The 26,358-nt window shown below is 42.8% G+C and overlaps 1 protein-coding gene across 1 annotated transcript; it reads right to left on the bottom strand.

The window, feature by feature from the left end:
• Nucleotides 1–520: 520 nt before the first annotated feature.
• LOC121540417 (beta-1,3-galactosyltransferase 2-like) lies at nt 521–17,532 on the bottom strand. Its single transcript, XM_041849271.2, has 2 exons — nt 16,815–17,532; nt 521–3,039 (listed from the first exon to the last, which is right to left on the bottom strand). Exon 2 carries the CDS (start codon nt 2,558–2,560, stop codon nt 1,259–1,261), a length of 1,302 nt encoding a protein of 433 aa, XP_041705205.1. The 5' UTR covers nt 2,561–3,039; nt 16,815–17,532; the 3' UTR covers nt 521–1,258.
• Between the last annotated feature and the right edge of the window lie 8,826 nt (nt 17,533–26,358).

The following is a 26,358-nucleotide window of genomic DNA, read 5'->3' as shown; positions in this document are numbered from 1 at the left end:
TGGCTCCAGTTCGCTATGCATAAATTCAATTTGATTACTGTGTAGTTATACGGGGCCATTCCGAATCGTCCACCAATTCAACCAGTTATGTATGATCTTTTAACTGCTGACCCTGAGCAGTGGAGTGTGAAGACATTTAATACATAACAAACCCCACAGAACATCGCACAGTTCTGGCCCATCTGGAGTAAACACTAAACAACCCTTCAAAGTTATGAGAATTAATTTCTAATTAAAATCTAATCAAAGTGTTATCACTCAAACTTTTTTCATCATTCCCTCCGTGTGAGAGAAAACAGTATGGTACTCATATATTTCTCTCTCATCAGTGAGTAGGTTTTCACATATCCCGTCTGATTCAGATCCTGGAAAGTTTTGACTCACATTTTGCACTGTATCTGTCAAATGGATGGTGACTGCGGAATGGCAAAATTAGGAGTTGGTGTATAATGTTGAATGGAAGATAGACCGCTTCAAGTGAGGCCCAAAATTACAAACAACAAAAGCAAAAGAAACCTGAAAAATTCAATACATTTAATTGTTATTCATTTCATTGCACATCTGCTCATGTGCAGACTCGTCATAATCAATGTAAAGCTTTAGAAAATACAATCTCAGCTGTGATTCTGAGTGCTTTCAACTTGGTTGTAAATAAAATATACTGACAGTTAAACCCTTTTAATTCATATTTTATGATAATTCTGTAAAGTAAACATTGAGAATAAGGGCAGCATTACTGGTCCACATCATAAATATATTCATAATTTTTTGTAGGTAGTGATACATTTTTCTCTTTCGCTTTTCCCATCCCATGTAAATAGTCTTTATATTATTAATTGTTTATAGTTCTTTGATAGAATTGTCCCCACAGTTAGTGACCTACCTGTTGTGTAACAAAACCTCATCAACCACTGGCCATGTCTCTTCTGATCATTGTATTTGCACCTGAAAGTGGCAGAATCCCCACTTTGTTTTTTAGATTTTTTTTGTGTGCATGCTTCATATTGCACGTAAACATGGAACATCACTGCCCTTTTAAAAAGAGTTTAACAGGTTTACAATAAATAACATCTCTCTCAAATTAAAAAAATAGTTTTAATCGACTGTACACAATACCAAAAACACTGTGCTCTTTCCCAGACAGTGTATAGTGCTGAGCTCTCTTAACATGCCCTTTCTAGATCCAGCCCTTCCTCTAGTCTGCTTCCTTTCCATTTTGTCTTCCTGTCCAGACTTCCAACAGTAAGTAGAGTTAGCATCACTGAGGTGTCTCTGCATGATACTTCCTGTGTCTATACCTCCCGTTCCTTTCCTTGGCCATGTTGATGCACGCGTTGTGCTTGTTGGTCTGCAGGTGGTTCCAGTACTTGACCAGTTCGTTGGGCTGGAACTGGTGGGAGGTGATGAGGTGGCTGTACTTACAGCTGGAGTAGGACACCCTCCAGTGGTTGAAGAGGAACTCGTTGGGCGGCGGCGTGGGGTCGATGCGGAGCTTGGCCAGGCAGATGCCCACGTAAACGTCCTCCAGGTGCAGCCTCCGTATGCTCAGAGACGCCTGATAGATCCTCTCCGCCATGTCCCCAGAGAACACATACCCGGTTCCCGAGCAGAAGATGGGGTACCTCTCACTAGGGTACAGCTCTGGAGGCATGTACCACTTGCTGTCCTTGTTGCGGTTGGGCGCGTAGCCCCTCATTAGATAGCCAGTGAAGTAGCTCTGTCTGGGCGGGAGCTCGGGCTTCAGCAACTTCTGGATGAGATACTCTGTGTTGACAAACATGTCACTGTCTGTCTTCATGACGTAGTGTGCCTGCGGGCAGTGGCAGGCCACCCAGTTCATGCCCATCAGGGTTTTGATGGTGAGGTTGTAGTATGTGTCCTGATAGTCCTGCTGGATGATGTCATGGTAGACCCGGCTCTCCTCCTCGATGGCGGTCTGGGTGTACCTGTCCGAGCTCCGCCCTAGACCCAGCATGAAGAGTCGGACGAAACCTAGGCCCATGGCCACGCTCTCGTTGCTCCATGTCTGCCGAATGGCGTTCCTGGCGTCTGCCTGGCCTGGCTCTGCAGCGATCAGCAGCACCAAGAACGGGGTGCTGTCCCGGCACTTGAAGGGCTCGTTGAGGATGTAGCGGTAGGGCTGGGCATTGAGCCTCCCTCCCACGCCCATCTCCTGCTGTAAACTGTTGTTGGCGCTCATCGAGTTCTCCAGACCCGTTACGCCCACCATGGCTCCCCCACCACCGCCACCCTCAGCCTGCTGGGAGCTGAGGTTAAGCTGGGGCTTGGGAGGCACAAAACCTGTCTCCCTCCACAGGCTCTTCAGACTCAGGCTCTGGTTTGCCTCGGCCTTGGCCGTGCGGAAGCCCCTAACGGTGTAGGCCAGGGGGTTGTCACGGGGCCCGGTCCGGCCCGGCAGCCAGTCCTGGTGGCTGAAGAAGAGGAAGAGGGTGAAGAGGAGGGCCAGGGACAGGAGACCTGCCACATGGGTCCGGAAGAGCGAGCGCTTCATGGTCCAGGTCATCTTGATGGGGCAGCAGTGTCGCCGTCTCCACTGCATGGTGGATCAGCTGGCAGGGGGATCAGAGGGCTGCTGCTGCTCTGGATGGTGCGGCGGCGGTCACATTCGATCACGTCAAACATGTGTTTGCCAACAGCAAGAGGGTTATCTGAGCTGGCAGACGGGTGGGAGTGAGCCCCCTGGCGGACCTAGTAGGGGATGTACAAGGCTCCCTGGCAGAGCTAGAAAGGGGTTGCTTGAGGCCCCACACAGAGCTAGGAGTGGGATGGTTGAGCCCTCTGGCAGAGCTAGTAGGGTGATATGTGAGCCCCCTTGCGGAGCTAGCAGGGGGATTCTTGCGTCCCGCAGGGGGATTCTTGGGTCCCCTGGCAGAGCTAGGAGGGTGCTGACTCAGTGGCCATAGAGGCAGGTCCCAGGCTCTTCACTGGCTCTGCAGACACACCAAGGATCATGCTCCAGGTACGGGCTCCTTCAGATCAGAGACTGGAGTCGCCTCCTCAGTGGATCACCTCTCTTATCTGGGAAGACAGAACAGAGAAACAGGCTTGGAAATTTTTCAGAATTTTGTCTACTACTGTGGAATTGTATGGCGTTGAGCCATTTGTATGTCAACTGTTTAAATTGTAGAGATTTTACTATATCCTCATGAGGAGGAGCAAAGGTTATTTAAAATTATTCAGCTTTGAATTTGTGTTTTGTTGTTTCTTTGCATTTTCCATCTATTCTTAGTGGCGGATGATCAAATTAAATCAGAATGACTAATCTATTCAAATATGAAACCCCTCTGCTGCACTGCATGAGTAATGTACAGTCAAAGAAATAGAATCCAATAGAATATATTATATTTCTATGTCTACAGTATAATGTTATGCAGGGGCCTTCTGAGAATTTTATGTCAGTTGTGTTTTGCTTTGCAGTCTACTTCCTGGTATGCCCATAGTAAAAATTGCACGGTAAAACAGTAATTACTTAACAATTACGTAATGACCAGCTGTCCTCTTTCTTTGGGAGTCATTTAAACAACCAGTGCTATGTTCCATTCGACATCAATTAGTTCTCTATTATGCTGAATTGTTTGAAGAACCAACTACTTTGTTATTATGTAATTTCTCAATAACTAGGTAACCAACAACTGAGCAGGACTGTGAAACAAAGCATAGCTTTATGCGTGAAAACTCCAGAGAGCTAGACTGGTGAAAAGGGATGGTGAAAGTAGAGTTAGGTGGTAGGGAGGCTCTTACATATTAACAGCCGACCCAACAAGGCCATTGTCTCCACAAACTGTCTCAGTAGCATAAAAAGCATGTCAACATCAACTTCAGTAACCTACCTCTACTCTCCAGTTGGGTGTGAACGTTCAAGTGCACCTAGTATGTGTTGTCTCATTTAAATACACTAGGCTGCCTACATGGGCGGAGAATCACGTCGCAGTTCATTTTCACCATAAAAATGCACCAATATAAGCATTAAATGCATAATCGCATTTGTGGTCACTTTTGATAATGGTGTTTTCCTGCTAATGGAACATTCTGGCTTATAGCCTACTGCCGTTTGTGCATTGCTACGCGTATAATGTGAAGAAATAGCCTAATAGTTCATCAACATTTTAAGCTAAACTGTCTCATCTGTTGCGTCAGGCTTATTGCTTAAAACAGGTTTTTTGATGCTAGTGGTTGTATTAATTTGGGATCGCATCCCACAACTGTCCTGGACTATGTTTGGAATATTTATTTATCGCACAGAATAGGTCAATTGTTTAACTATGGGGTATGGTAGATTGACATAGGATAGTGCTTTTGCTGTTCGTTAAGCCTACTCATCTTGTTGGCTGACGAAAAGTAAATGTGGACAATTCTTCCAATATGGTCAATATGCTCCTCGGAATTGGATAAGGACGTGTGCAGCTGAGTCGCAGATGTGTCTGTCTTCACTTGTATCCTGTGAGGAAGACCCGATCACGGGACTGAGAGCCATGTGAGTGAGAGGTGCTTCGGCATGCAGCGGGGAGAAGGGAATTATAAATTCAGTCCAAGGGCATAACGGCCGCTGGACACAAAAGGCATTGGTTTTCTAGGGGGATTATGGCCACACAAAGGGGATGCTGCTGGGAAATCCGAGGCATTATCAAGTGCTTGTCAAATTGTGATGAAGACTGTACAGCCTGCGCAAAAAACAAAGAAGAGCTCATGCCTTTCACGCAACTTTTTTCAAATCATCATAGCCTTAGAATGTATTAAAAATCTAAACATATAGCCCAACATTTATATCACAACTGAAGTTACATAAATAACTCTAAATTAAGCATATAGGAGTACCTGTTTCTTTGTTAACCGCTCAACACAGAATAGCTGCATGTGCGCACTCCCTCAAATCGTTTGGAGAAAATATCCTTTCTATTTTATTCAGCTATGTTCAATGGTATTCTTCATACTATAAAATTAATATAAAATAATGCTACGGAATTGTAAGCAAATCTTTTCTGACGAACAGTTCTTGTGCTGATGTTGCTTCCAGAGGCAATTTGGAACTCGGTAGTGAGTGTTACAACTGAGGACAGGCGATTTTTACGCGCTACGCACTTCGCACTCAGCGATCCGCTCTGAGATCTTATGTGGCCTACCACTTCGCGGCTGAACCTTTGTTGCTCCTAGACGTTTCCACTTCACAATAACAGCACTTACAGTTGACCGGGTCAGCTCTAGCAGGGCAGAAATTTGAGTAACTGACTTGTTGGAAAGGTGGCATCCTATGACGGTGCCACGTTGAAAGTCACTGAGCTCTTCAGTAAGGCCATTCTACTGCCAATGTTTGTCTATGGAGAATGCATGGCTATGTGCTCAATTTTATATACCTGTCAGCAATGGGTGTGGCTGAAATAGCCGATTCCACTACATTGAAGTGGTGTCCACATACTTTTGTATATATCGTGTATAGCAGGGCAGTAAAATGAAGCATATGTCTGTTTCTAGTACTGTATGTAAACTCCTTAGGGCTTGTGGGCTGGTGATGATGGAGGTAGAATGGGATGGTAGGATGGTAGGGGGCGCCTCTTGCATATCATCAGCCTGCTTTAATGCCAGGGGCGGAAGTATAAATTGCAGGTTAGCACAACATGACGTTGGCTAACTCCGCTCTACGCCGCTCTGGTGAGCATGTGCCATCAGCCCCCTGCCACTCCATGCCTCATCAGCCGGGGCGGAGATGCATCTGTCAAAATGAATTTTCAGGCCCCAGCAAGCACTGTTGCAGGAGACCCAGCCAGCCGCCGGTGATATCAGCCTTCATCCGCCATTCACCTTGCGCCTCCAGCTTATCAATACCTAGCCTGCCTGCCTCTCTGCCTGCCTGGAGAGAGGCCACCCTGCCAGCTCTCTCTCTCTGTGTACACACAAATACACAGGCATATACACACACTCACACACACAAACATGCTGACAGATATTGGCAGGCTGAGGTGGCTACATTTCTCTCCATATAATTGAGACAAAACAGCTCAGTTCCTGAAATTCTTCTTCCCTTTCTTTCTGTCTTATTTTCAGTTTGTTTGTTTGTTTGTTTATTAGCGCTTGTTGTGTTCCGGCACAACAAAAAATGCAGTGTGTTATTTTGTGTTATGATGTGTAATGCTGTGAGTGAGTTGGTGAGTGAGTGAGAGAGGGGGAGAGAGAGGGAGAGAGTGTTTACTCATTCGTTACGACAACTGGATGGGAGCATGCTAACCTTTTGAGCAGAATGTGCTTACCCTGGGCAGGCAATTACAGCAGAATGAGAGAGGCCAAGGCTGGCTTTGCTTTAAAGGTTAACACACTTTACATCAGAGCAAATCCAATGCTCGTAAGTCTAGTGCAGTATGCACACATGGGAGCGCACACACATGCAGACACATGTAGTTTATCTGCAGGAGAGGAGATGTTGACGTGTTGTATGTGGTATGATTACACTGTTGTCTAATCAAGTGACAATTTCACACCGTCGGATTAGGTATCAGGCCGGCATCCCTTTTGATATTTCAGTGATTCTGCCGAACGTGGTGCTTCATTAATGTATTTCCTTGTCTCCCATCACTGTCACTTCCACACCAGCCAATTAGTTACAGTGGTGCTATTTGAGGCCCCAGTAGTTCCACCGCAGTGAAAAATATCAAAGACTGCATGAGAATATTTGAATCCAGCTAACGACTGATGCGCCTCAAATCACACCTAATGATAGACACCATTAAATGGTGATATCTAATAGAACACCAAGGCCTAAATGTCTCAATGAAGAGTTTCTTTCCAAACCACTATATCTAAATTTTCTGAAATGTAGGTAAATTAGCTTTTATTGTTTAAAGATTGGTGATGTTTTATCAGTATCTAATCATTGCATGGGGTTGTTCAATGACAGACATGTATTTGTTTGAAATCTATCACTTGATAATTTCATTTCAGAGAGACAAATAATCATGTTTGCAAAATACTATATACAGTGCATTCGGAAAGTATTCAGACCCCTTGACTTTTTACACATTTTGTTACGTTACAGCCTTATTCTAAAATGCGTTAAATCATTTTTTTCCTTCAATAATCTTCACACAATACCTCATAATGACAAAGCAAAAATAGGTTTTTAGATTTTTTACTAAAATTTATTAAAAATAAAAAGCGGAAATATTACATTTACAGTGCCTTCCAAAAGTACTCATCCCCCTTGGCATTTCTCCTATTTTGTTGCATTACAACCTGTAATTTAAATTGATTTTTATTTGGATTTCATGTAATGAACATACACAAAATAGTCCAAATTGGTGAAGTGAAATGAAAAGAATAACTTGTTTCGCTAAATACAGGGAAATTCTCAAGAGGGAAACCTGTTTCAGTCTTCCAGAGATTTGAGACTGGGACGGAGAATCCCCTTCCAGAAGGACAATGACCCTAAGCATACTGCTAAAGCAACACTCGAGTGGTTTAAGGGGAAACATTTAAATGTCTTGGAATGGCCTAGTTAAAGCCCAGACCTCAATCCAATTGAGAATCTGTGGTATGACTTAAAGATTGCTGTACACCAGCGGAACCCATCCAACTTGAAGGAGCTGGAGCAGTGTTGTCTTGATGAATGGGCAAAAATCCTAGTGGCTAGATGTGCCAAGATTATAGCGACATACCCCAAGAGATTTGCAGCTGTAATTGCTGCAAAAGGTGGATCTAGAAAGTATTGACTTTGTGGGGGTAAATAGTTATGCACGCTCAAGTTGTATGTTTTTTTGTCTTATTTCTTGTTTGTTCCACAATAAAAAATATTTTGCATCTTCAAAGTGGTAGGCATGTTGTGTAAATCAAATGATACAACCCCCCTCAAGGCAGGTTGTAAGGCAACAAAATGGGAAAAATACCAAGGGCGGTGAATAATTTCGCAAGCCTCTGTACATAAGTATTCAGACCCTTTACTCAGTACTTTGTTGATGCACCTTTTGCAGCGATTACAGCCTCAATATTTATTTTGTATGACGCTACAAGCTTGGACCACCTGTATTTGGGGAGTTTCTCCCATTCTTCTCTGCAGATCCACTCAAGCTCTGTCAGGTTGGATGGGGAGCGTTGCTGCAAAGCTTTTTTCAGAATCTCTAGAGATGTTCGATCGGGTTCAAGTGCGGGCTCTGGCTGGGCCACTCAAGGACATTCAGAGACTTGTCCCAAAGCCACTCCTGCATTGTCTTGGCTGTATGCTTGGGTCATTGTCCTGTTGGAAGGTGAACCTTCACCCCAGTCTTAGGTCCTGAGCGCTCTGGAGCAGGTTTCTATCAAGGATCTCTCTGTACTTTGCTCCGTTCATCTTTCCCTCAATCCTGACTAGTCTCCCAGTCCCTGCCGCTGAAAAACATCCCCACAGCATGATGCTGCCACAACCATGCTTCACCGAAGGGATGGTGCCAGGTTTCCTCCAAACGTGATGCTTGGCATCTTGGTTTCATCAGACCAGAGAATCTTGTTTCTCATGGTCTGAAAGTCCTTTAGGTGCATTTTAGCAAACTCCAAGTGGGCTATCATGTGGCTTTTTTCTGAGGAGTGGCATCCATCTGGCCATTCTACCATTATGGCCTGATTGGTGGAGTGTTGCAGAGATGGTTGTCCTCTGGAAGTTCTCCCATCTCCACAGAACTCTAGAGCTCTGTCAGAGTGACCATCGGGTTCTTGGTCACCTCCCAGACCAAGGCCCTTCTCCCCCTATTGCTCAGTTTGGCCGGGCAGCCAGCTCTAGGAAAAGTCTTGGTGGTTCCAAACTTCTCCCATTTAAGAATGATGGAGGCCACTGTGTTCTTGGGGACCTTCAATGCTACAGAAATCTTTTGTTACCCTTCCCAAGATCTGTGCCTCGACACAATCCTGTCTCGGAGCTCTAAGGACAATTCATTCGACTTCATGGCTTGTATTTTGCTCTGACATGCACTGTCAACTGTGGGACCTTATATAGACAGGTTTGTGCCTTTCCAAATCACGTCCAATCAATTGTATTTACCACAGGTGGACTCCAGTCAAGTTGTAGAAAGATCTCAAAAGATGACCAATGGAAACAGGATGCAACTGAGCTCAATTTTGAGTGTCATAGCAAAGGGTCTGAATACTTATGTAAATAAAGTATTTCTGTTTATTCATTTAGTAGTTGCTCTTATCCAGAGCGAGGTGAGACAACCACATATCACAGTCAAATATACAGTATAAGAACATTCAATTCCAGCTAAACAATATATACACTACCTTTCAAAAGTTTGGGGTCACTTAGAAATGTCCTTGTTTTCGAAAGAAAAGCAATTTTGTTAGCCATTAAAATAACATAAAATTGATCAGAAATACAGTGTAGACATTGTTAATGTTGTAAATGGCTATTGTAGCTGGAAATGGCAGATTTTTCATGGAATATCTACATAGACGTACAAAGGCCCATTATCAGCAACCATCAGTCCTGTGTTCCAATGGCACGTTGTGTTTCTAATCCAAGTGTATCATTTTAAAAGGCTAATTGATCATTAGAAAACCATTTATGTTAGCCAGCTGAAAACGATTGTGCTGATTAAAGAAGCAATAAACTTGCCTAACTAATAATGTAAGCATACTGTGTCCATAATAAGTACATACTGTAGGTTATAGGTTGAGAGCTTTTGTGAAAGAACACAGTTAGAAAGATATGGTATATAGAAGCAAACCGGATGGACATCATGAAAATGAGCGGAGAGGTTGAGGGTAGAGGAAGTTCAGGAGTAAATACAAACAAAATATAATTATTGTAAAATTGACTGTGTCCATAAAATGTATATAGTATGTATAAGCTGGAAGTAGAGGCCTAAGCATTGTTGTTCACTAGTTTACTCCAATTAGGGAAGGGGTGGTGGAGTTGGAAAGTAATAGAGGGAAATATATTTTTTTTAAGGATATGTATGTGTATGTATGTATATATATATATATATATATATATATATATATATATATATATATATACAGAGGGGGAAAAAAGTATTTAGTCAGCCACCAATTGTGCAAGTTCTCCCACTTAAAAAGATGAGAGAGGCCTGTAATTTTCATCATAGGTACACGTCAACTATGACAGACAAAACGAGATTTTTTTTCTCCAGAAAATCACATTGTAGGATTTTTAATGAATTTATTTGCAAATTATGGTGGAAAATAAGTATTTGGTCAATAACAAAAGTTTCTCAATACTTTGTTATATACCCTTTGTTGGCAATGACACAGGTCAAACGTTTTCTGTAAATCTTCACAAGGTTTTCACACACTGTTGCTGGTATTTTGGCCCATTCCTCCATGCAGATCTCCTCTAGAGCAGTGATGTTTTGGGGCTGTCGCTGGGCAACACGGACTTTCAACTCCCTCCAAAGATTTTCTATGAGGTTGAGATCTGGAGACTGGCTAGGCCACTCCAGGACCTTGAAATGCTTCTTACGAAGCCACTCCTTCGTTGCCCGGGCGGTGTGTTTGGGATCATTGTCATGCTGAAAGACCCAGCCACGTTTCATCTTCAATGCCCTTGCTGATGGAAGGAGGTTTTTTACTCAAAATCTCACGACACATGGCCCCATTCATTTTTTCCTTTACACTGATCAGTCGTCCTGGTCCCTTTGCAGAAAAACTGCCCCAAAGCATGATGTTTCCACCCCCATGCTTCACAGTAGGTATGGTGTTCTTTGGATGCAATTCAGCATTCTTTGTCCGCCAAACACGACGAGTTGAGTTTTACCAAAAAGTTATATTTTGGTTTCATCTGACCATATGACATTCTCCCAATCCTCTTTTGGATCATCCAAATGCACTCTAGCAAACTTCAGACGGGCCTGGACATGTACTGACTTAAGCAGGGGGACACGTCTGCACTGCAGGATTTGAGTCCCTGGCGGCGTAGTGTGTTACTGATGGTAGGCTTTGTTACTTTGGTCCCAGCTCTCTGCAGGTCATTCACTAGGTCCCCCCGTGTGGTTCTGGGATTTTTGCTCACCGTTCTTGTGATCATTTTGACCCCACGGGGTGAGATCTTGCGTGGAGCCCCAGATCGAGGGAGATTATCAGTGGTCTTGTATGTCTTCCATTTCCTAATAATTGCTCCCACAGTTGATTTCTTCAAACCAAGCTGCTTACCTATTGCAGATTCAGTCTTCCCAGCCTGGTGCAGGTCTACAATTTTGTTTCTGGTGTCATTTGACAGCTCTTTGGTCTTGGCCATAGTGGAGTTTGGAGTGTGACTGTTTGAGGTTGTGGACAGGTGTCTTTTATACTGATAACAAGTTCAAACAGGTGCCATTAATACAGGTAACGAGTGGAGGACAGAGGAGCCTCTTAAAGAAGTTGTTACAGGTCTGTGAGAGCCAGAAATCTTGCTTGTTTGTAGGTGACCGAATACTTATTTTCCACCATAATTTGCAAATAAATTCATAAAAAATCCTATAATGTGATTTTCTGATTTTTTTTTCTTCTCAATTTGTCTGTCATAGTTGACGTGTACCTATGATGAAAATTACAGGCCTCTCTCATCTTTTTAAGTGGGAGAACTTGCACAATTGGTGGCTGACTAAATACTTTTTCCCCCACTGTATATATACACATACACAGTTGAAGTTGGAAGTTTACATACACCTTTGCCAAATACATTTAAACTTGGTTTTTCACAATTCCTGACAATTTGTTTGGATCACCACTTTATTTTAAGAATGTGAAATGTCAGAATAATAGTAGAGAGAATGATTTATTTCAGCTTTTATTTATTTCATCACATTCCCGGTTGGTCAGAAGTTTACATACACTCAATTATTATTTGGTAGCATTGCCTTTAAATTGTTTAACTTGGGTCAAACGTTTTGGGTAGCCTTCACAAGCTTCCCACAATAAGTTGGGTGAATTTTGGCCTATTACTCCTGACAGAGCTGGTGTAATTGAGTCAGGTTTGTAGGCCTCCTTGCTCGCACACGCTTCTTCAGTTCTGCCCACAAATTTTCTACAGGATTGAGGTCAGGGCTTTGTGATGGCCACTCCAATACCTTGACTTTGTTGTCCTTATGCCATTTTGCCACAACTTTGGAAGTATGCTTGGGGTCATTGTCCATTTGGAAGACCCATTTACGACCAAGCTTTAACTTCCTGACTGATGTCTTGAGATGTTGCTTCAATATATCTGCATCATTTTCCTTCCTCATGATGCCATCTATTTTGTGAAGTGCACCAGTCCCTCCTGCAGCAAAGCACCCCCACAGCATGAAGCTGCCACCCCCGTGCTTCATGGTTGGGATGGTGTTTTTCGGCTTGCAAGCGTCCCCCTTTTCCTCCAAACATAACGATGGTAATTATGGCCAAACAGTTCTATTTTTGTTTAATCACACCAGAGAACATTTCTCCAAAAAGTATGATCTTTGTCCCCATGTGCAGTTGCAAACCGTAGTCTGGTTTTTTTATGGCGGTTTTGGAGCAGTGGCTTCTTCCTTGCTAAGCGGCCTGATGGCTGCGTGGTCCCATGGTGTTTATACTTGCGAATATTGTTTATACAGATGAACGTGGTACCTTCAGGCGTTTGGAAATTGCTCCCAAGAAAGAAAGAGGAGGGAAGGTGTACGTTTACCAGAAACCAATATACAAATAGGCTGGACACATGATTAGAAAGAGGAGATTCTCATTATTAAAATGGTGCCCGACTTGAAAAAAATAAAATATACACATTGCGAGATATTTGGTGAAATATAGAGACATACCTATATTTCCCCTATAGGAAACAATGGGACGACCTCAGAGTTCCATGAGTAATTTTTTGTTGTTGTTGATGTTTTAACTACCAGCAATTGGTTCATCCTGGGCAGGTCTCATTGCCATCAATAGCGAAGCAGGCATTGTGACGTAGAACAATGGGCTGGGAATAAAACATTCGGAAGACGAGTTGGTGCCACGGTGCTCAATAGAACTAATAGGAGCTGAGGGTGAAAAATGCCCTAAAATAAGGCCAGTTTTTTCGTGATTACTTCAAAACTACGGCAAGCAGCTGGGACATATGGTAATATTATGAAACTGGGCTCCACGGCGGATGCAATTAACTAGTTTTTATCTGAAAAAGAGTTTTTAAAGATTTCATGTGTCCAGCCTATTTGTACATTGGTTTCTGGTAAACGTACACCTTCTCTTTCTTTCTTTCTTTCTTTCTTTCTTTCTTTCTTTCTTTCTTTCTTTCTTTCTTTCTTTCTTTCTTTCTTTCTTTCTTTCTTTCTTTCTTTCTTTCTCACTCTCTCGATTCAATTGTGGCTTGTTTGGTCTATGTCTATCTGGATAATCTTGAGTACAAGCAGGAAAGGCAGGCCTTGAAAAATTGTGTGTGTATGGGCTAATGTTACTGGATTGACGGGGTGTTTCTTCATTTCATCGCCTAGGCGCTGGTCAACTTTAGGCCACCCGAGACCCCTTGTACACAAACCCATATCTGATGTACACACAGCCATATCTGATGCCTGCGAATCACATTCAGGCGTAGCAACTCAGAGGCATTTTCAGATACTGTGTTAGTATTTGTGAGATATTCAGCAAACCCTCAGAATGGGTGCAGCTTGGTAAGAATAGTTTCAATAAAAGAGAATAAGTGATCTTTGTTGACGATGAAGCTGCTGTGTTGGGTTGTGTGTGTGTCATAAGTTGAGTCACTGTATTAAGTTGTGTCTGAGTGTGTGTCGTAGGTGAATTCACTATGTTGGGTTGTGTGTGTATCTTGTGCATTAAGTCATTGTGCTGGGTTGTGTGTGTGTCTCATCGGTTAAGCTGCTGTGTTGGGTTTTGTGTGTGCTCGCAGGTTAATCTGCTGCAATAAATTATGAGGTGCTTAACAAATGTGATCCTATTTAAGTTTCTTAGTACAGGTCCAGATGAAGAGCCAAACCCCATGCATTTTAAATGGACACCTCAGCAATTAGCTGTCCCTAAGCATCTGGGCCAGTGTGCCAATTTCCCCAGTCAGTGGGATGGACATGATGCATGGGGATAGAGCCAGTGTTAATTGAATTGGATCAATGAGATCTGCCTGGCGTGCCAGCATGAATCACTGGATCAGGCAGGTCATGTTTTTGAGAGGTCTGAGAGGGCTGTAAACGACAGAGCTGTGAGCCTGGCTATACTGAGGGAAGAGGATATACAGTGAGGGAAAAAAGTATTTAATCCCCTGCTGATTTTGTACGTTTGCCCACTGACAAAGACATGATCAGTCTATCATTTTAATGGTAGGTTTATTTGAACAGTGAGAGACAGAATAACAACCAACAAATCCAGAAAAACGCATGTCAAAAATGTTATAAATTGATTTGCATTTTTATGAGGGAAATAATTATTTGACTCATTTTCAATGCCCTGGCTGAGGGAAGGAGGTTCTCACCCAAGATTTGACGGTACATGGCCCCGTCCATCGTCCCTTTGATGTGGTGAAGTTGTCCTGTCCCCTTAGCAGAAAAACACCCCCAAGCATAATGTTTCCACCTCCATGTTTGATGGTGGGGATGGTGTTCTTGGGGTCATAGGCAGCATTCCTCCTCCTCCAAACACGGCGAGTTGAGTTGATGCCAAAGAGCTTGATTTTGATCTCATCTGATCACAACACTTTCACCCAGTTCTCCTCTGAATCATTCAGATGTTCATTGGCAAACTTCAGACGGTCCTGTATATGTGTTTTTTTGAGCAGGGGGACCTTGCGGGCGTTGCAGGATTTCAGTCCTTCACGGCATAGTGTGTTACCAATTGTTTTCTTGGTGACTATGGTCCCAGCTGCCTTGAGATCATTGACAAGATCCTCCCGTGTAGTTCTGGGCTGATTCCTCACCGTTCTCATGATCATTGCAACTCCACGAGGTGAGATCTTGCAAGGAGCCCCAGGGCGAGGGAGATTTACAGTTATTTTGTGTTTCTTCCATTTGCGAATAATCACACCAACTGTTGTCACCTTCTCACCAAGCTGCTTGGCAATGGTCTTGTAGCCCATTCCAGCCTTGTGTAGGTCTACAATATTGTCCCTGACATCCTTGGAGAGCTCTTTGGTCTTGGCCATGGTGGAGAGTTTGGAATCTGATTGATTGATTGCTTCTGTGGACAGGTGTCTTTTATACAGGTAACAAGCTGAGATTAGGAGCACTCCCTTTAAGAGTGTGCTCCTAATCTCAGCTCGTTACCTGTATAAAAGACACCTGGGAGCCAGAAATCTTTCTGATTGAGAGGGGGTCAAATACTTATTTCCTTCATTAAAATGCAAATCAATTAATAACATTTTTGACATGCGTTTTTCTGGATTTTTTTGTTGGTATTCTGTCTCTCACTGTTCAAATAAACCTACCATTAAAATTATAGACTGATCATTTCTTTGTCAGTGGGCAAACGTACTAAATCAGCAGGGGATCAAATACTTTTTTCCCTCACTGTATAGATGGATGGAGGAATAGAACACAGCAAATTTGCTATCGGGATTTTAACACCCACAGTTTTCAATGTAACACTTTCTTAGAAATTATATGTGACAATCTCAAATAGTGTTAAACTAAAACTTTTAAAAGTGTTGATAAACTAACACCCCAGGAGTGTTTCGTCCAAAACGTGGGTGTTGCAAATTCTGACTTAAATTAACACTTTATTAGAGCTGATGCTTACACTTTCTCATTGTCAGGGAATTAACACCTGGGGTGTTACAGTAACTACTTTTTGGGTGTTGTTTTAACATTATAGGGTGTAAAGCCTTATTTGCATATTTATTTGCCAGGGTGCCTTTCAAGTGAATTTTAGAGGTACCAGTACCACCCCATGACTGTGTTTGCTAGTGACAGAGACAAGCTTGTTGCATTTGATGGCTTTCAGTCCTGTAGCGTTTACCAACTAAAGTTACATTATTTATGACAATACATAACTTATTTTGTCAATACCATACTTCGACAGCCTAGTTCTACCCTAACACAGTAGCCTGAAACTCCTGGTTTGCAGGCCACATTGACAAGTCACATAATGCTGGCTTGCAAAGTGTTATATAATTCCTATAGGTTATCTAACAATTGGAACTTTTAATCACCTGCAATCTGCAGTTAGAATGACTACCAAGGTAGGGAATGATAAATGAGACTACCTAAACCATCTAAACTGGAGAAACCATCTCAATGATTAGTGAAATAAGTTCAATCACTTACAGATTGGATTAGTTTAGAAAAGTGTATGTTATTCGGTGTAGTGTTACTTTGTGTAGTATAAGATCAATTAATCAATCAATGTCCAGCAGAAACATACACCAAAAAACTATTCTAAAAAGCAACCTGCAAATATAATAATGAGGCCTCTCCCATGTATTTTTCACTCAGGGAGTTAATGGAAATTAACACAATACAGTCGAGTATTCCGCTTTGATTCAAATAACATTTCATTTATTACATTTTACATTTTAGTCATTTAGCAGACACTCTTATCCAGAGCGACTTACAGTTAGTGAGTGCACACATTTTTTCATACTGGCCCCCCGTGGGAATCGAACCCACAACCCTGGCATTGCAAGCGCCATGCTCTACCAACTGAGCTACAGTTATTCACCGCAGGTGGCGTCAATTTCAATCCCACTGGAATCAACACTCAGATATAACGCTCACAACACTTTTTACCTCAATACTGAGATTTTAACACCCACACATTTTCTGTGAAGCAAGAGAGGAGGATGGGAGAGAGAGAGGAGGATGATGGAAAGAGGAGAATGGAGGGGTGGGTAAATTAATAATGAGCATGGGGGAGGTTGAGTGCAAGAGCTGATGAGACATATAGTACTGTACCTCCTCCTGTGGCTGGCAAACGGACTGTGTGATCACTGGTGCCGTCTGTCGACACAATCGGCACGCCATCACTGCTCCACTCCTCCGAAATCTGGGGTTATGTCCACTTCCACCCTGTCTGCCTAATCACGCAACACACATCCCCCTCGCCCGGGTCTGGATGTATTATTGTTGGCGTCACACCCGTCCATCTGTCACAGTGCGTTCCACAGCCTGTGTCTTCTCCTCTCCTCCTCTGCCTCACCAAGACTTCAGGTTTCTTTCTCCCCTCTTTTCAACCCTTGTCTCAGCACTACAGCCCCCCCCCCCCCCGTCTCTCATTTCCTATCTCTCCAACGGTCTCTCTCTCTCTCTCCTCCTGTCCCCACTTTCCTTATGCAATGTGTCCGAAAATAAAATAGAAGCCTTCACTGTGCCGAGCTGTGGTGGTAGTGTTGCGTCTAGTCCCTCATGTTGCTAGGCAGTCTGACTGAGAGAGGGGGAAAGGGAAAGAGAAAAACCCCTCCACTCAGGGTTTCTGAGGATAGCTGCAGAGGAACATGATCCTGAGTCTCGAGGAGAAAGCACTCATCCCTCTTTTTCTTTCTCTATCTCCCTCTCTCTGTCCAGCTCCTCACCTCTCGGCTGGGCTCCGTTGTTCTGTAGCGGGAGGAGAAGCAGCAGCTATAGCGTGGAAGCAGAGGCAGAGGCAGGCAGGCTGACAGGCACCGCTACACTGACTGAGCTCTCAAACGTCACTGCATACTTAGTGGGGGGGGTCCACGTGACCCATTTAGATTCACTCCCCCTCCTCCTCTACCATCCTCCCCTCCTCACCTAAAGGGATTTAACTCTGTGTGGGCTTAGTGGATGAACACATATTTTTTGAATGAAACCCCTGTGTCTGATTCTTCATGTACAGTAACTCTATGGTTCAGTAAAGTAGCCTACTAGCTGACTAGAGCTATGTGATGCAGATGGGGTCCTCTCCATGTAAAGTGACTGAGCTGCCAGAGGGACATTAGGCCACTAGGAGCAGCCTCCTGCGGAGCCGCTGGGCCAGAGGAACACTGTAAACATTGGAAGGTATCTCCGCGGCACAGGTGAGGGACTACATAATTAATAGGAGGCCTCTGGTTGACAGAACTGCTTTTGAGGCCATTACCTCGGCTACTAGGCCAGGGAGAGAGTATATGTTAGTAGAAAGTAACGCTGAGTACTTGATTGATTCACCCACAGCTGCCAGGTTACAGGCGGTGCATCGGCACATTAATATCATGTGGCATCTATTAGATAGGTGACTTCCTGGACGCATCAGGCCTGGCTGGCCAAAGGAACAGCTAGCATATAAAAATTAAAATTGTCATCATTAATTGTCGGCGCTGGGGGAGTATACTCACTCACAGGTTCTCTCTCTCGCTCACTTTATTTATCCCTTGTGTCTTTCACATAAACCCTCACATATTGTAGATTGGAAGACACACCAACTCTGCAGAGGCTATGGTCATTGATTTGATTGAATGATTGATCTTATCATAAAAAATACATATGAAGCTGCCTCAGTTACAATCAACATTAGCCTACATATTTAAATGTGCATTATGCAGTATCTACAATTAGCTAAAGTGAATCTACAGTTAATCTAGATTGAAAAATGTCTTAATGTAGTTGAATACTGAACTCTGACCACTTTAGCACCTCTGAGGGATTGTATGAAGAACCATAGATACAATAGCTTTTAGTAGGATTCAGTTCTTGTTTTAGTGTTATCTTCCTGTGGAGCTCTGTTTAAGCCTTGTGTCTTGCTGTGTAGAAGCAGCAACATAGTGTTTACTAACAGAAGGTAAAAGTAGGTGTGCTTTGGCTCAGTTCAGACAATAAGGCCCCACACTGTCAATAAAAAAAAAAGTAGCGCCAGCCAGGGACCAAATGTTATAGCTAGTTCACAAACAGTTCACATATAGACACATCTGTTTTTTAAATACTTGTTTCAGTCACAGCCATTCCTTTTCTGTGCAAAGCAATAAGTTCAAATAGCCCCCACATTAGCATAGAAATCTGAAAGCACCTTTCCATTTGAATAATTTCTCATTTCTATGCTTTCTGTCATAGCCCATTCTCCATATTGGTGAAGGCTGAAAAGGACTGTCCAATGACACAGCGAATGATGACTTTTTTCTAGCGACCTATTTATTTTTTTATACAGTACATTGACATTTTGCCCAATTTGTATTTTTCAATTGTTGTCTTGTTTTAATTCCAAAGTGCCTTTATTTTTATTGTATTTTTAAAAATAAACTTTACATGAATTCAGTTTGTTTCTCTCTATGTCAGACATTGCCTAAGGACCAAAGACAATTATCTCATCTCCATGCTAGGGCTTTCAGGAGGTGCAGTTGCAGATGAAATGGGAGATGTTATCTATTCCCTCTGAGTGCAGAAGCAATATCCTGTAGCACAGCCTCAAGTATGGTGATGTCTCAGAATCTCTGTGTCCTCAGATGTATGCCTTACTGTAGATTCTTAATCAGAAACCCTACTTGAGCATTGCCATGCAAGAGAAAACGTTTAAAAATGTTCTCTTGCAAAATGTAAATTTGATTAATTTAGCCTAATCAATAAACCAATGTTTGTTTTGCGAAATAATACAGTGACTCAAGAGGAATAAAGTCTATGTAAATTCTTAGAAAATATCCAGATTTGAGTCTTTAATTATACAGAAACCCCTTTTTCAACCATAATCATACACTAATTGGCTGGAGTTTCAAAGCTTCCAGGTGCGTTGTGTGGATTCGGTACCTGGGTTCTTTGGTGAAAATTAATTAATGTATGTTATCGTAGCAAATCCACAATGATTTATATGTCTGGCTTCAGAACCATTCAAACTGCTACTGTTGTCTGGATATTGATTTAAAAAATAAACGGTACTATAGGATGTGTATATCAATAGCAAGTGTTGAAAAACATATTGGATCAGTATTTGTAGCTATCTGCTGTCAATTCTATGGACTGCATTCTTTTATTCCCCACCTCTACCTTCCTTTCAGTCTCTGTCACATGGGGGTTTTTAACATCAAGAGAAGAGATGAAAGAAGACAGATAGACTATATTATACAAATAGAAACATGTGCAGATGCAGGACAGAACACAGTGCAGCACCACATCTCATTTTTATTTCACCTTTATTTAAACAGGTAAGCCAGTTGAGAACAAGTTGTCATTTACAACTGCGACCTGGCCAAGATAAAGAAAAGCAGTGCGATAAAAACAACAACACAGAGTTACATATGGGGTAAAACAAAATATATAGTCAAAAATACAATAGAAAATATATATACAGTGTGTACGAATGTAGTAAGTTATGGAGGTAAGGCAATAAATAGGCCATAGTGCAAAATAATTACAATTAGTATTAACACTGGAATGATAGATGTGCAAGAGATGATGTGTAAATAGAGCTACTGGGGTGCAAATGAGCAAAATAAATAACAATATGGGAATGAGGTAGTTGGGTGGGCTAATTTCAGATGGGCTGTGTACAGGTGCAGTGATCGGTAAGGTGCTCTGACAACTGATGCTTAAAGTTAGTGAGGGAGATAAGAGTCTCCAGCTTCAGAGATTTTTGCAGTTCGTTCCAGTCATTGGCAGCAGAGAACTGGAAGGAATGGCGGCCAAAGGCGGTGATGGCTTTGGGGATGACCAGTGAGGTATGCCTGCTGGAGCGCAGACTATGGGTGGGTGTTGCTATGGTGACCAATGAGCTAAGATAAGGCGGGGATTTGCCTAGCAGTGATTTATAGATGGCCTGGAGCCAGTGGGTTTGGCGACGAATATGTAGTGAGGACCAGCCAACAAGAGCGTACAGGTCACAATGGTGGGTAGTATATGGGGCTTTGGTGACAAAACAGATGGCACTCTGATAGACTACATCCAATTTGCTGAGTAGAGTGTTGGAGGCTATTTTGTAAATGACATCGCCGAAGTCAAGGATCGGTAGGATAGTCAGTTTTATGAGGGCATGTTTGGCAGCATGAGTGAAGGAGGCTTTGTTGCGAAATAGGAAGCCGATTCTGGATTTAACTTTGGATTGGAGGTGCTTAATGTGAGTCCGGAAGGAGAGTTTACAGTCTAACCAAACACCTAGGTATTTGTAGTTGTCCTTATACTCAAGGTCAGACCCGTCGAGAGTAGTGAGTAGTGATTCTAGTCGGGTGGGCGGGTGCCAGCAACTCATAGTGTTAGCAGGCTGATACAATAACACGTCCACAACACTATTGTATGGCGGTATCAATGTGACAAATCCTTTTCTCCCTTTTCTCAGACTTTTGACTATATCCCAGAGGTAGTGTATCGTGGTCATTTGTATTTGTTGATATGATTAAATAAATGGTATTTTTTTATTATTATTGACTTTTCCCTAGTCATAATGTAGAATCCATATTTTTCTCATTTCAAATCAAACAAATCCCTAAATATCTGTCAGCACTGGGATTTATGTTTTCTTTACTTGCTTTTTCTTATTTCTTGCTCAACCATTTCTCAACTTCCTTTTAGAGGAATCGCAGACTCATGTTTCCTGTTACTGCAGTCCCCATCACTCATTATATGTTTCCGAAAAACAATATATTGGGAAAGGTACACAATGTGTTAGAAGTTACACTTCATAACACTTGCAATGGCCTCACAGGATATATTTTCAGTTTCTCAGTTTCACCATTACCACACTCTCCAAACCAGTCTATCTCTTTCTCTCCCATTTCTTTGTGAGACGATGAAGGAAATCCATTTTATTGGTAATTGACTTGAGAAGAAGGGGGGGTGGGCAGATAAACAGAGCAGTGTTCTGGGTGTCTGACTAACGGAGCCCTCTCCTTAGGTGTGGTTGTGGCGTGATGGGAAGAACGCAGAGGTCAGCTATCACTTTGAAACATGCTGGTCCTTATCTCTGTCATGGGCCTTAATAGAGTAATGAATCAACATAAAACCTGCTTGGGCATCTCCTGAACGGACCGCTGCTACTCTGTGAAATCTATACTGTTATAGTCCCACCACACTTACTGCCTTAGTAAGCATTTTACTTCCCTCCCTATTGTCTGGGTGGGTTTTGGGGTTTTGTGTCTGTGGGTTGTGTCTGGCTGGAGTAGGATGGATAGAGGTGGTCTTACCCAACATTTATGAAATGGATCCAACTAAGACGGTCAGGGCTGGGCAGGAGGGCACTTCTGTGCCTTGAGAGAAAAATACTTTATTTAAATGTTCTCTCAGATGGCAAGGTGTGACTGCTCTCCTCAAAGAAAAAAACACACAGGTGCACCTATATCATGGTGGATTATTGACTTTGTCTCACATTTTTCTAACTATAAGGATAATCCTTTGCTAAATGTACTGTAGGTAAACTTCACTCAACGTGAAAATACAGCGGGGAGAACAAGTATTTGATACACTGCCGATTTTGCAGGTTTTCCTACTTACAAAGCATGTAGAGGTCTGTCATTTTTATCATAGGTACACTTCAACTGTGAGAGACGGAATCTAAAACAAAAATCCAGAAAATCACATTGTATGATTTTTAAGTAATTAATTTGCATGTTATTGCATGACATAAGTATTTGATACATCAGAAAAGCAGAACTTAATATTTGGTACAGAAACCTTTGTTTGCAATTACAGAGATCATACGTTTCCTGTAGGTCTTGACCAGGTTTGCACACACTGCAGCAGGGATTTTGGCCCACTCCTCCATACAGACCTTCTCCAGATCCTTCAGGTTTTGGGGCTGTCGCTGGGCAATACGGACTTTCAGCTCCCTCCAAAGATTTTCTGTTGGGTTCAGGTCTGGAGACTGGCTAGGCCACTCCAGGACCTTGAGATGCTTCTTACGGAGCCACTCCTTAGTTGCCCTGGCTGTGTGTTTCGGGTCATTGTCATGCTGGAAGACCCAGCCACGACCCATCTTCAATGCTCTTACTGAGGGAAGGAGGTTGTTGGCCAAGATCTCGCGATACATGGCCCCATCCATCCTCCCCTCAATACGGTGCAGTCGTCCTGTCCCCTTTGCAGAAAAGCATCCCCAAAGAATGATGTTTCCACCTCCATGCTTCACGGTTGGGATGGTGTTCTTGGGGTTGTACTCATCCTTCTTCTTCCTCCAAACACGGCGAGTGGAGTTTAGACCAAAAAGCTCTATTTTTATCTCATCAGACCACATGACCTTCTCCCATTCCTCCTCTGGATCATCCAGATGGTCATTGGCAAACTTCAGACGGGCCTGGACATGCGCTGGCTTGAGAAGGGGGACCTTGTGTGCGCTGCAGGATTTTAATCCATGACGGCGTAGTGTGTTACTAATGGTTTTCTTTGAGACTGTGGTCCCAGCTCTCTTCAGGTCATTGACCAGGTCCTGCCGTGTAGTTCTGGGCTGATCCCTCACCTTCCTCATGATCATTGATGCCCCACGAGGTGAGATCTTGCATGGAGCCCCAGACTGAGGGTGATTGACCGTCATCTTGAACTTCTTCCATTTTCTAATAATTGCGCCAACAGTTGTTGCCTTCTCACCAAGCTGCTTGCCTATTGTCCTATAGCCCATCCCAGCCTTGTGCAGGTCTACAATGTTATCCCTGATGTCCTTACACAGCTCTCTGGTCTTGGCCATTGTGGAGAGGTTGGAGTCTGTTTGATTGAGTGTGTGGACAGGTGTCGTTTATACAGGTAACAAGTTCAAACGGGTGCAGTTAATACAGGTAATGAGTGGAGAACAGGAAGTATTTTTAATGAAAAACTAACAGGTCTGTGAGAGCCGGAATTCTTACTGGTTGGTAGGTGATCAAATACTTATGTCATGCAATAAAATGCAAATTAATTACTTAAAAATCATACAATGTGATGTTCTGGATTTTTGTTTTAGATTCCGTCTCTCACAGTTGAAGTGTACCTATGATAAAAATGACAGACCTCTACATGCTTTGTAAGTAGGACAACCTGCAAAATCGGCAGTGTATCAAATACTTGTTCTCCCCACTGTATACAATGGCCTACTATTTTAATCTGAACAGTTTTGCTTCTTCATTTGTCTTTTTGTTCAATGTTAGCTCTTTCTTTTCCAATGAGATTCCTTTTTCTTTTGTTGCTCTGGGGAGCAAAATATCTCATTGTCTATTCAGTACTGTACCTGTACTTTTCCACTTTTCCAACACTAAATTGCACTGTCAATATTGTACAAAATCAACACAAGTGTTTTGACATTATTCAAGGTGAAAATGAATATGTATGTTAACACAAATCAGTCTTACACTAAACAGAAATGGTTAATTCATAGGAGAACATTTACATACGCCCTGAAATGGTTCTAAACATGCCATACTTTAGAGTTCATCACTTACGATATAATTATGCTGACGGGAGTGTGTCTGTCACCACATGCAGCTTTGTACTTCATGTTCTCTCCTCATCCTCCTTCTCAAACCATGTCTGATGTTGTCACAGAAATTATGCAAGCTTTACATATCCATCCATCCCATTCAATCTGCATAAATTGGTGACTGGGCCCTTTACAGTACCGTAGCTAGCTAGGCTTGCGTCTAAAAATAGATATTGGTGCAAATAGCCCTTGTTTAATACTGGCCTTCAAAGAGAATACATTAATCAATTTCCAATGGCTTTGAAATTCAGGTTCCCTGTGTGAATTCTGCGGGAGGTAGGGAGGGAGACCATGGACTGAATTCTTCAATATTAAAGGGAATGTATCCCCTGGCTGTTCCATGTATCTGGTTCTCGTCTCTGGAAGGTAAAACAATCATACTGTAGTGTGTATACACACAGCACAGCCTCCTGATCCCTTCTCAGTCTATCAGCATCCACTACTGAGCTAGCTGGCTAGTGTTTCACAGGATCCCATCTGTTATGAAAAAGAAACTCACTAACACACTGGCATTTTTCTATTTTCCACAGCGTTTTATTTTAAGGATCTTAAACCCAACATTTTGGTCGATAGACCATAAAGGTTTACATAGAGGTGTGACTGCTCTCCTCAAAGAAAAAAACACACAGGTGCACCCAATTACCACCCAAGGTGTCTCAGAGGATGTAGCACCTGTCTGGCCTGTTTCAGTCTATCAACACTGAAATCGAATAGACAGCTACTGTAGGTTAACATGTTTTTATTGATATAGCCAAGCTCAAATGAACTGAATAAACAATCTGATGCGTTTCGTCATTGAACGTCATCAGGGAGTGAAAAAGGACAGAGACCTGGTTCCTAGACCTGGATAGAACTGCAGATTAGCATGTTCTGGAGATTTATTTTACCTGACAGAATTATAGTGCCAGCAATATCTGATCCTCTCAGATCTACCAGGAGTGTCTAGGAGTAAGGGGCTAAGAGAATAACTTCCGACAGCGACAGGCCATACTACTCTATATGACCTCATAATGGAGCCTGTAATACTACTAAAAAATAATGAGGGTATTACAGTTCCTTTTCCAGTTTAGAGTGAGCATGAAAAATATAGCACTGTGTGTGTGACAATACAGTGACATTTAAATGTCTCCCAGTATTTTGGCTGCCGTGGCTGTGTGTGAGAAGGGCTACAGTACGATTCCCTTCACATGAGGCTGCTTACGTGCCATGGCACTTAGGTATTATCAGACTCTGCATGCCTCTGGGAGATGAACATAATGGTTCCCATTTTATCATTTTGTTTTGCTTCCGTGTCTGATGAGAGAGAGAGAGAGAGAGCTACGGCTTGGCAAGCCGATGCATTGGCTTCCCTCCGTGGAACAGACGTCTAAATCCTTTTACACGCAACCCTCCCTGCCTAAGGCTTTGCATTCGAAATGTACAATTAGTTATTCCTGTTTGCCTTGAATGAAACATTTTCAGCTGCCTCACTCTTACCACATAACATCAGACCTCTGAGCAAAGTGTTAAAGTGTTGTTGAGAAGTGTTGCCCCTTACGTTTCCTCTCATCTCCTCTTGACGTTCTTTTCCTTTTCTCTTCCCTCTCCTCCACTATCCTGAGATGAGATGCACTAGAGAGATGACATGCTTGCATCTATCACCACCTCTGAGTTGAGGTTAAGGTTCAGGTTCTTTTCCGGTTGTTTTTTATTGCGTCAGCCAAGTGTTTGTCTGGCACATAAACACGCTCTGTGAACGGCAGTCAGAGTTGAGGAAGTCGAAAGCTGCACAGGGGCACTTTATTTAATCACCAGGGCCAGTGGCGCGCTGTAGAGCCAGCTGTTTGGCAGGGCCGGGCCGGGCCGGGGCTCTGGGCTGCAGGGCACAGGCAGAAAGCTGCTTGTACTAACCTGCTTCTGGCACTGACGCCTGCAGCCCCCTCACTGGGTGTAATCTACAAAGACATTAATACAGGCAGAGCAGCCCCGCAACAAGGCTGCTAGGAAGGCTTTTCATCTCGCTAAGTGTTCCACTGGCAAATGGAATGCTTTTTTCCCCTCCCCTGTGAAGGATTACATTTAACTCACCATGTTAAAGAGGCTGAAATGGAATGCATTTTTGCCTTGAATTTGGGGTTTATTGATTTTAGCAATTAACTTTCCCTG

This window comes from Coregonus clupeaformis, chromosome 26 (genome assembly GCF_020615455.1).
Source record: "Coregonus clupeaformis isolate EN_2021a chromosome 26, ASM2061545v1, whole genome shotgun sequence".
NCBI classification, from domain to species: Eukaryota; Metazoa; Chordata; class Actinopteri; order Salmoniformes; family Salmonidae; genus Coregonus; species Coregonus clupeaformis.
This window is presented reverse-complemented; position numbering and strand designations above follow the sequence as displayed.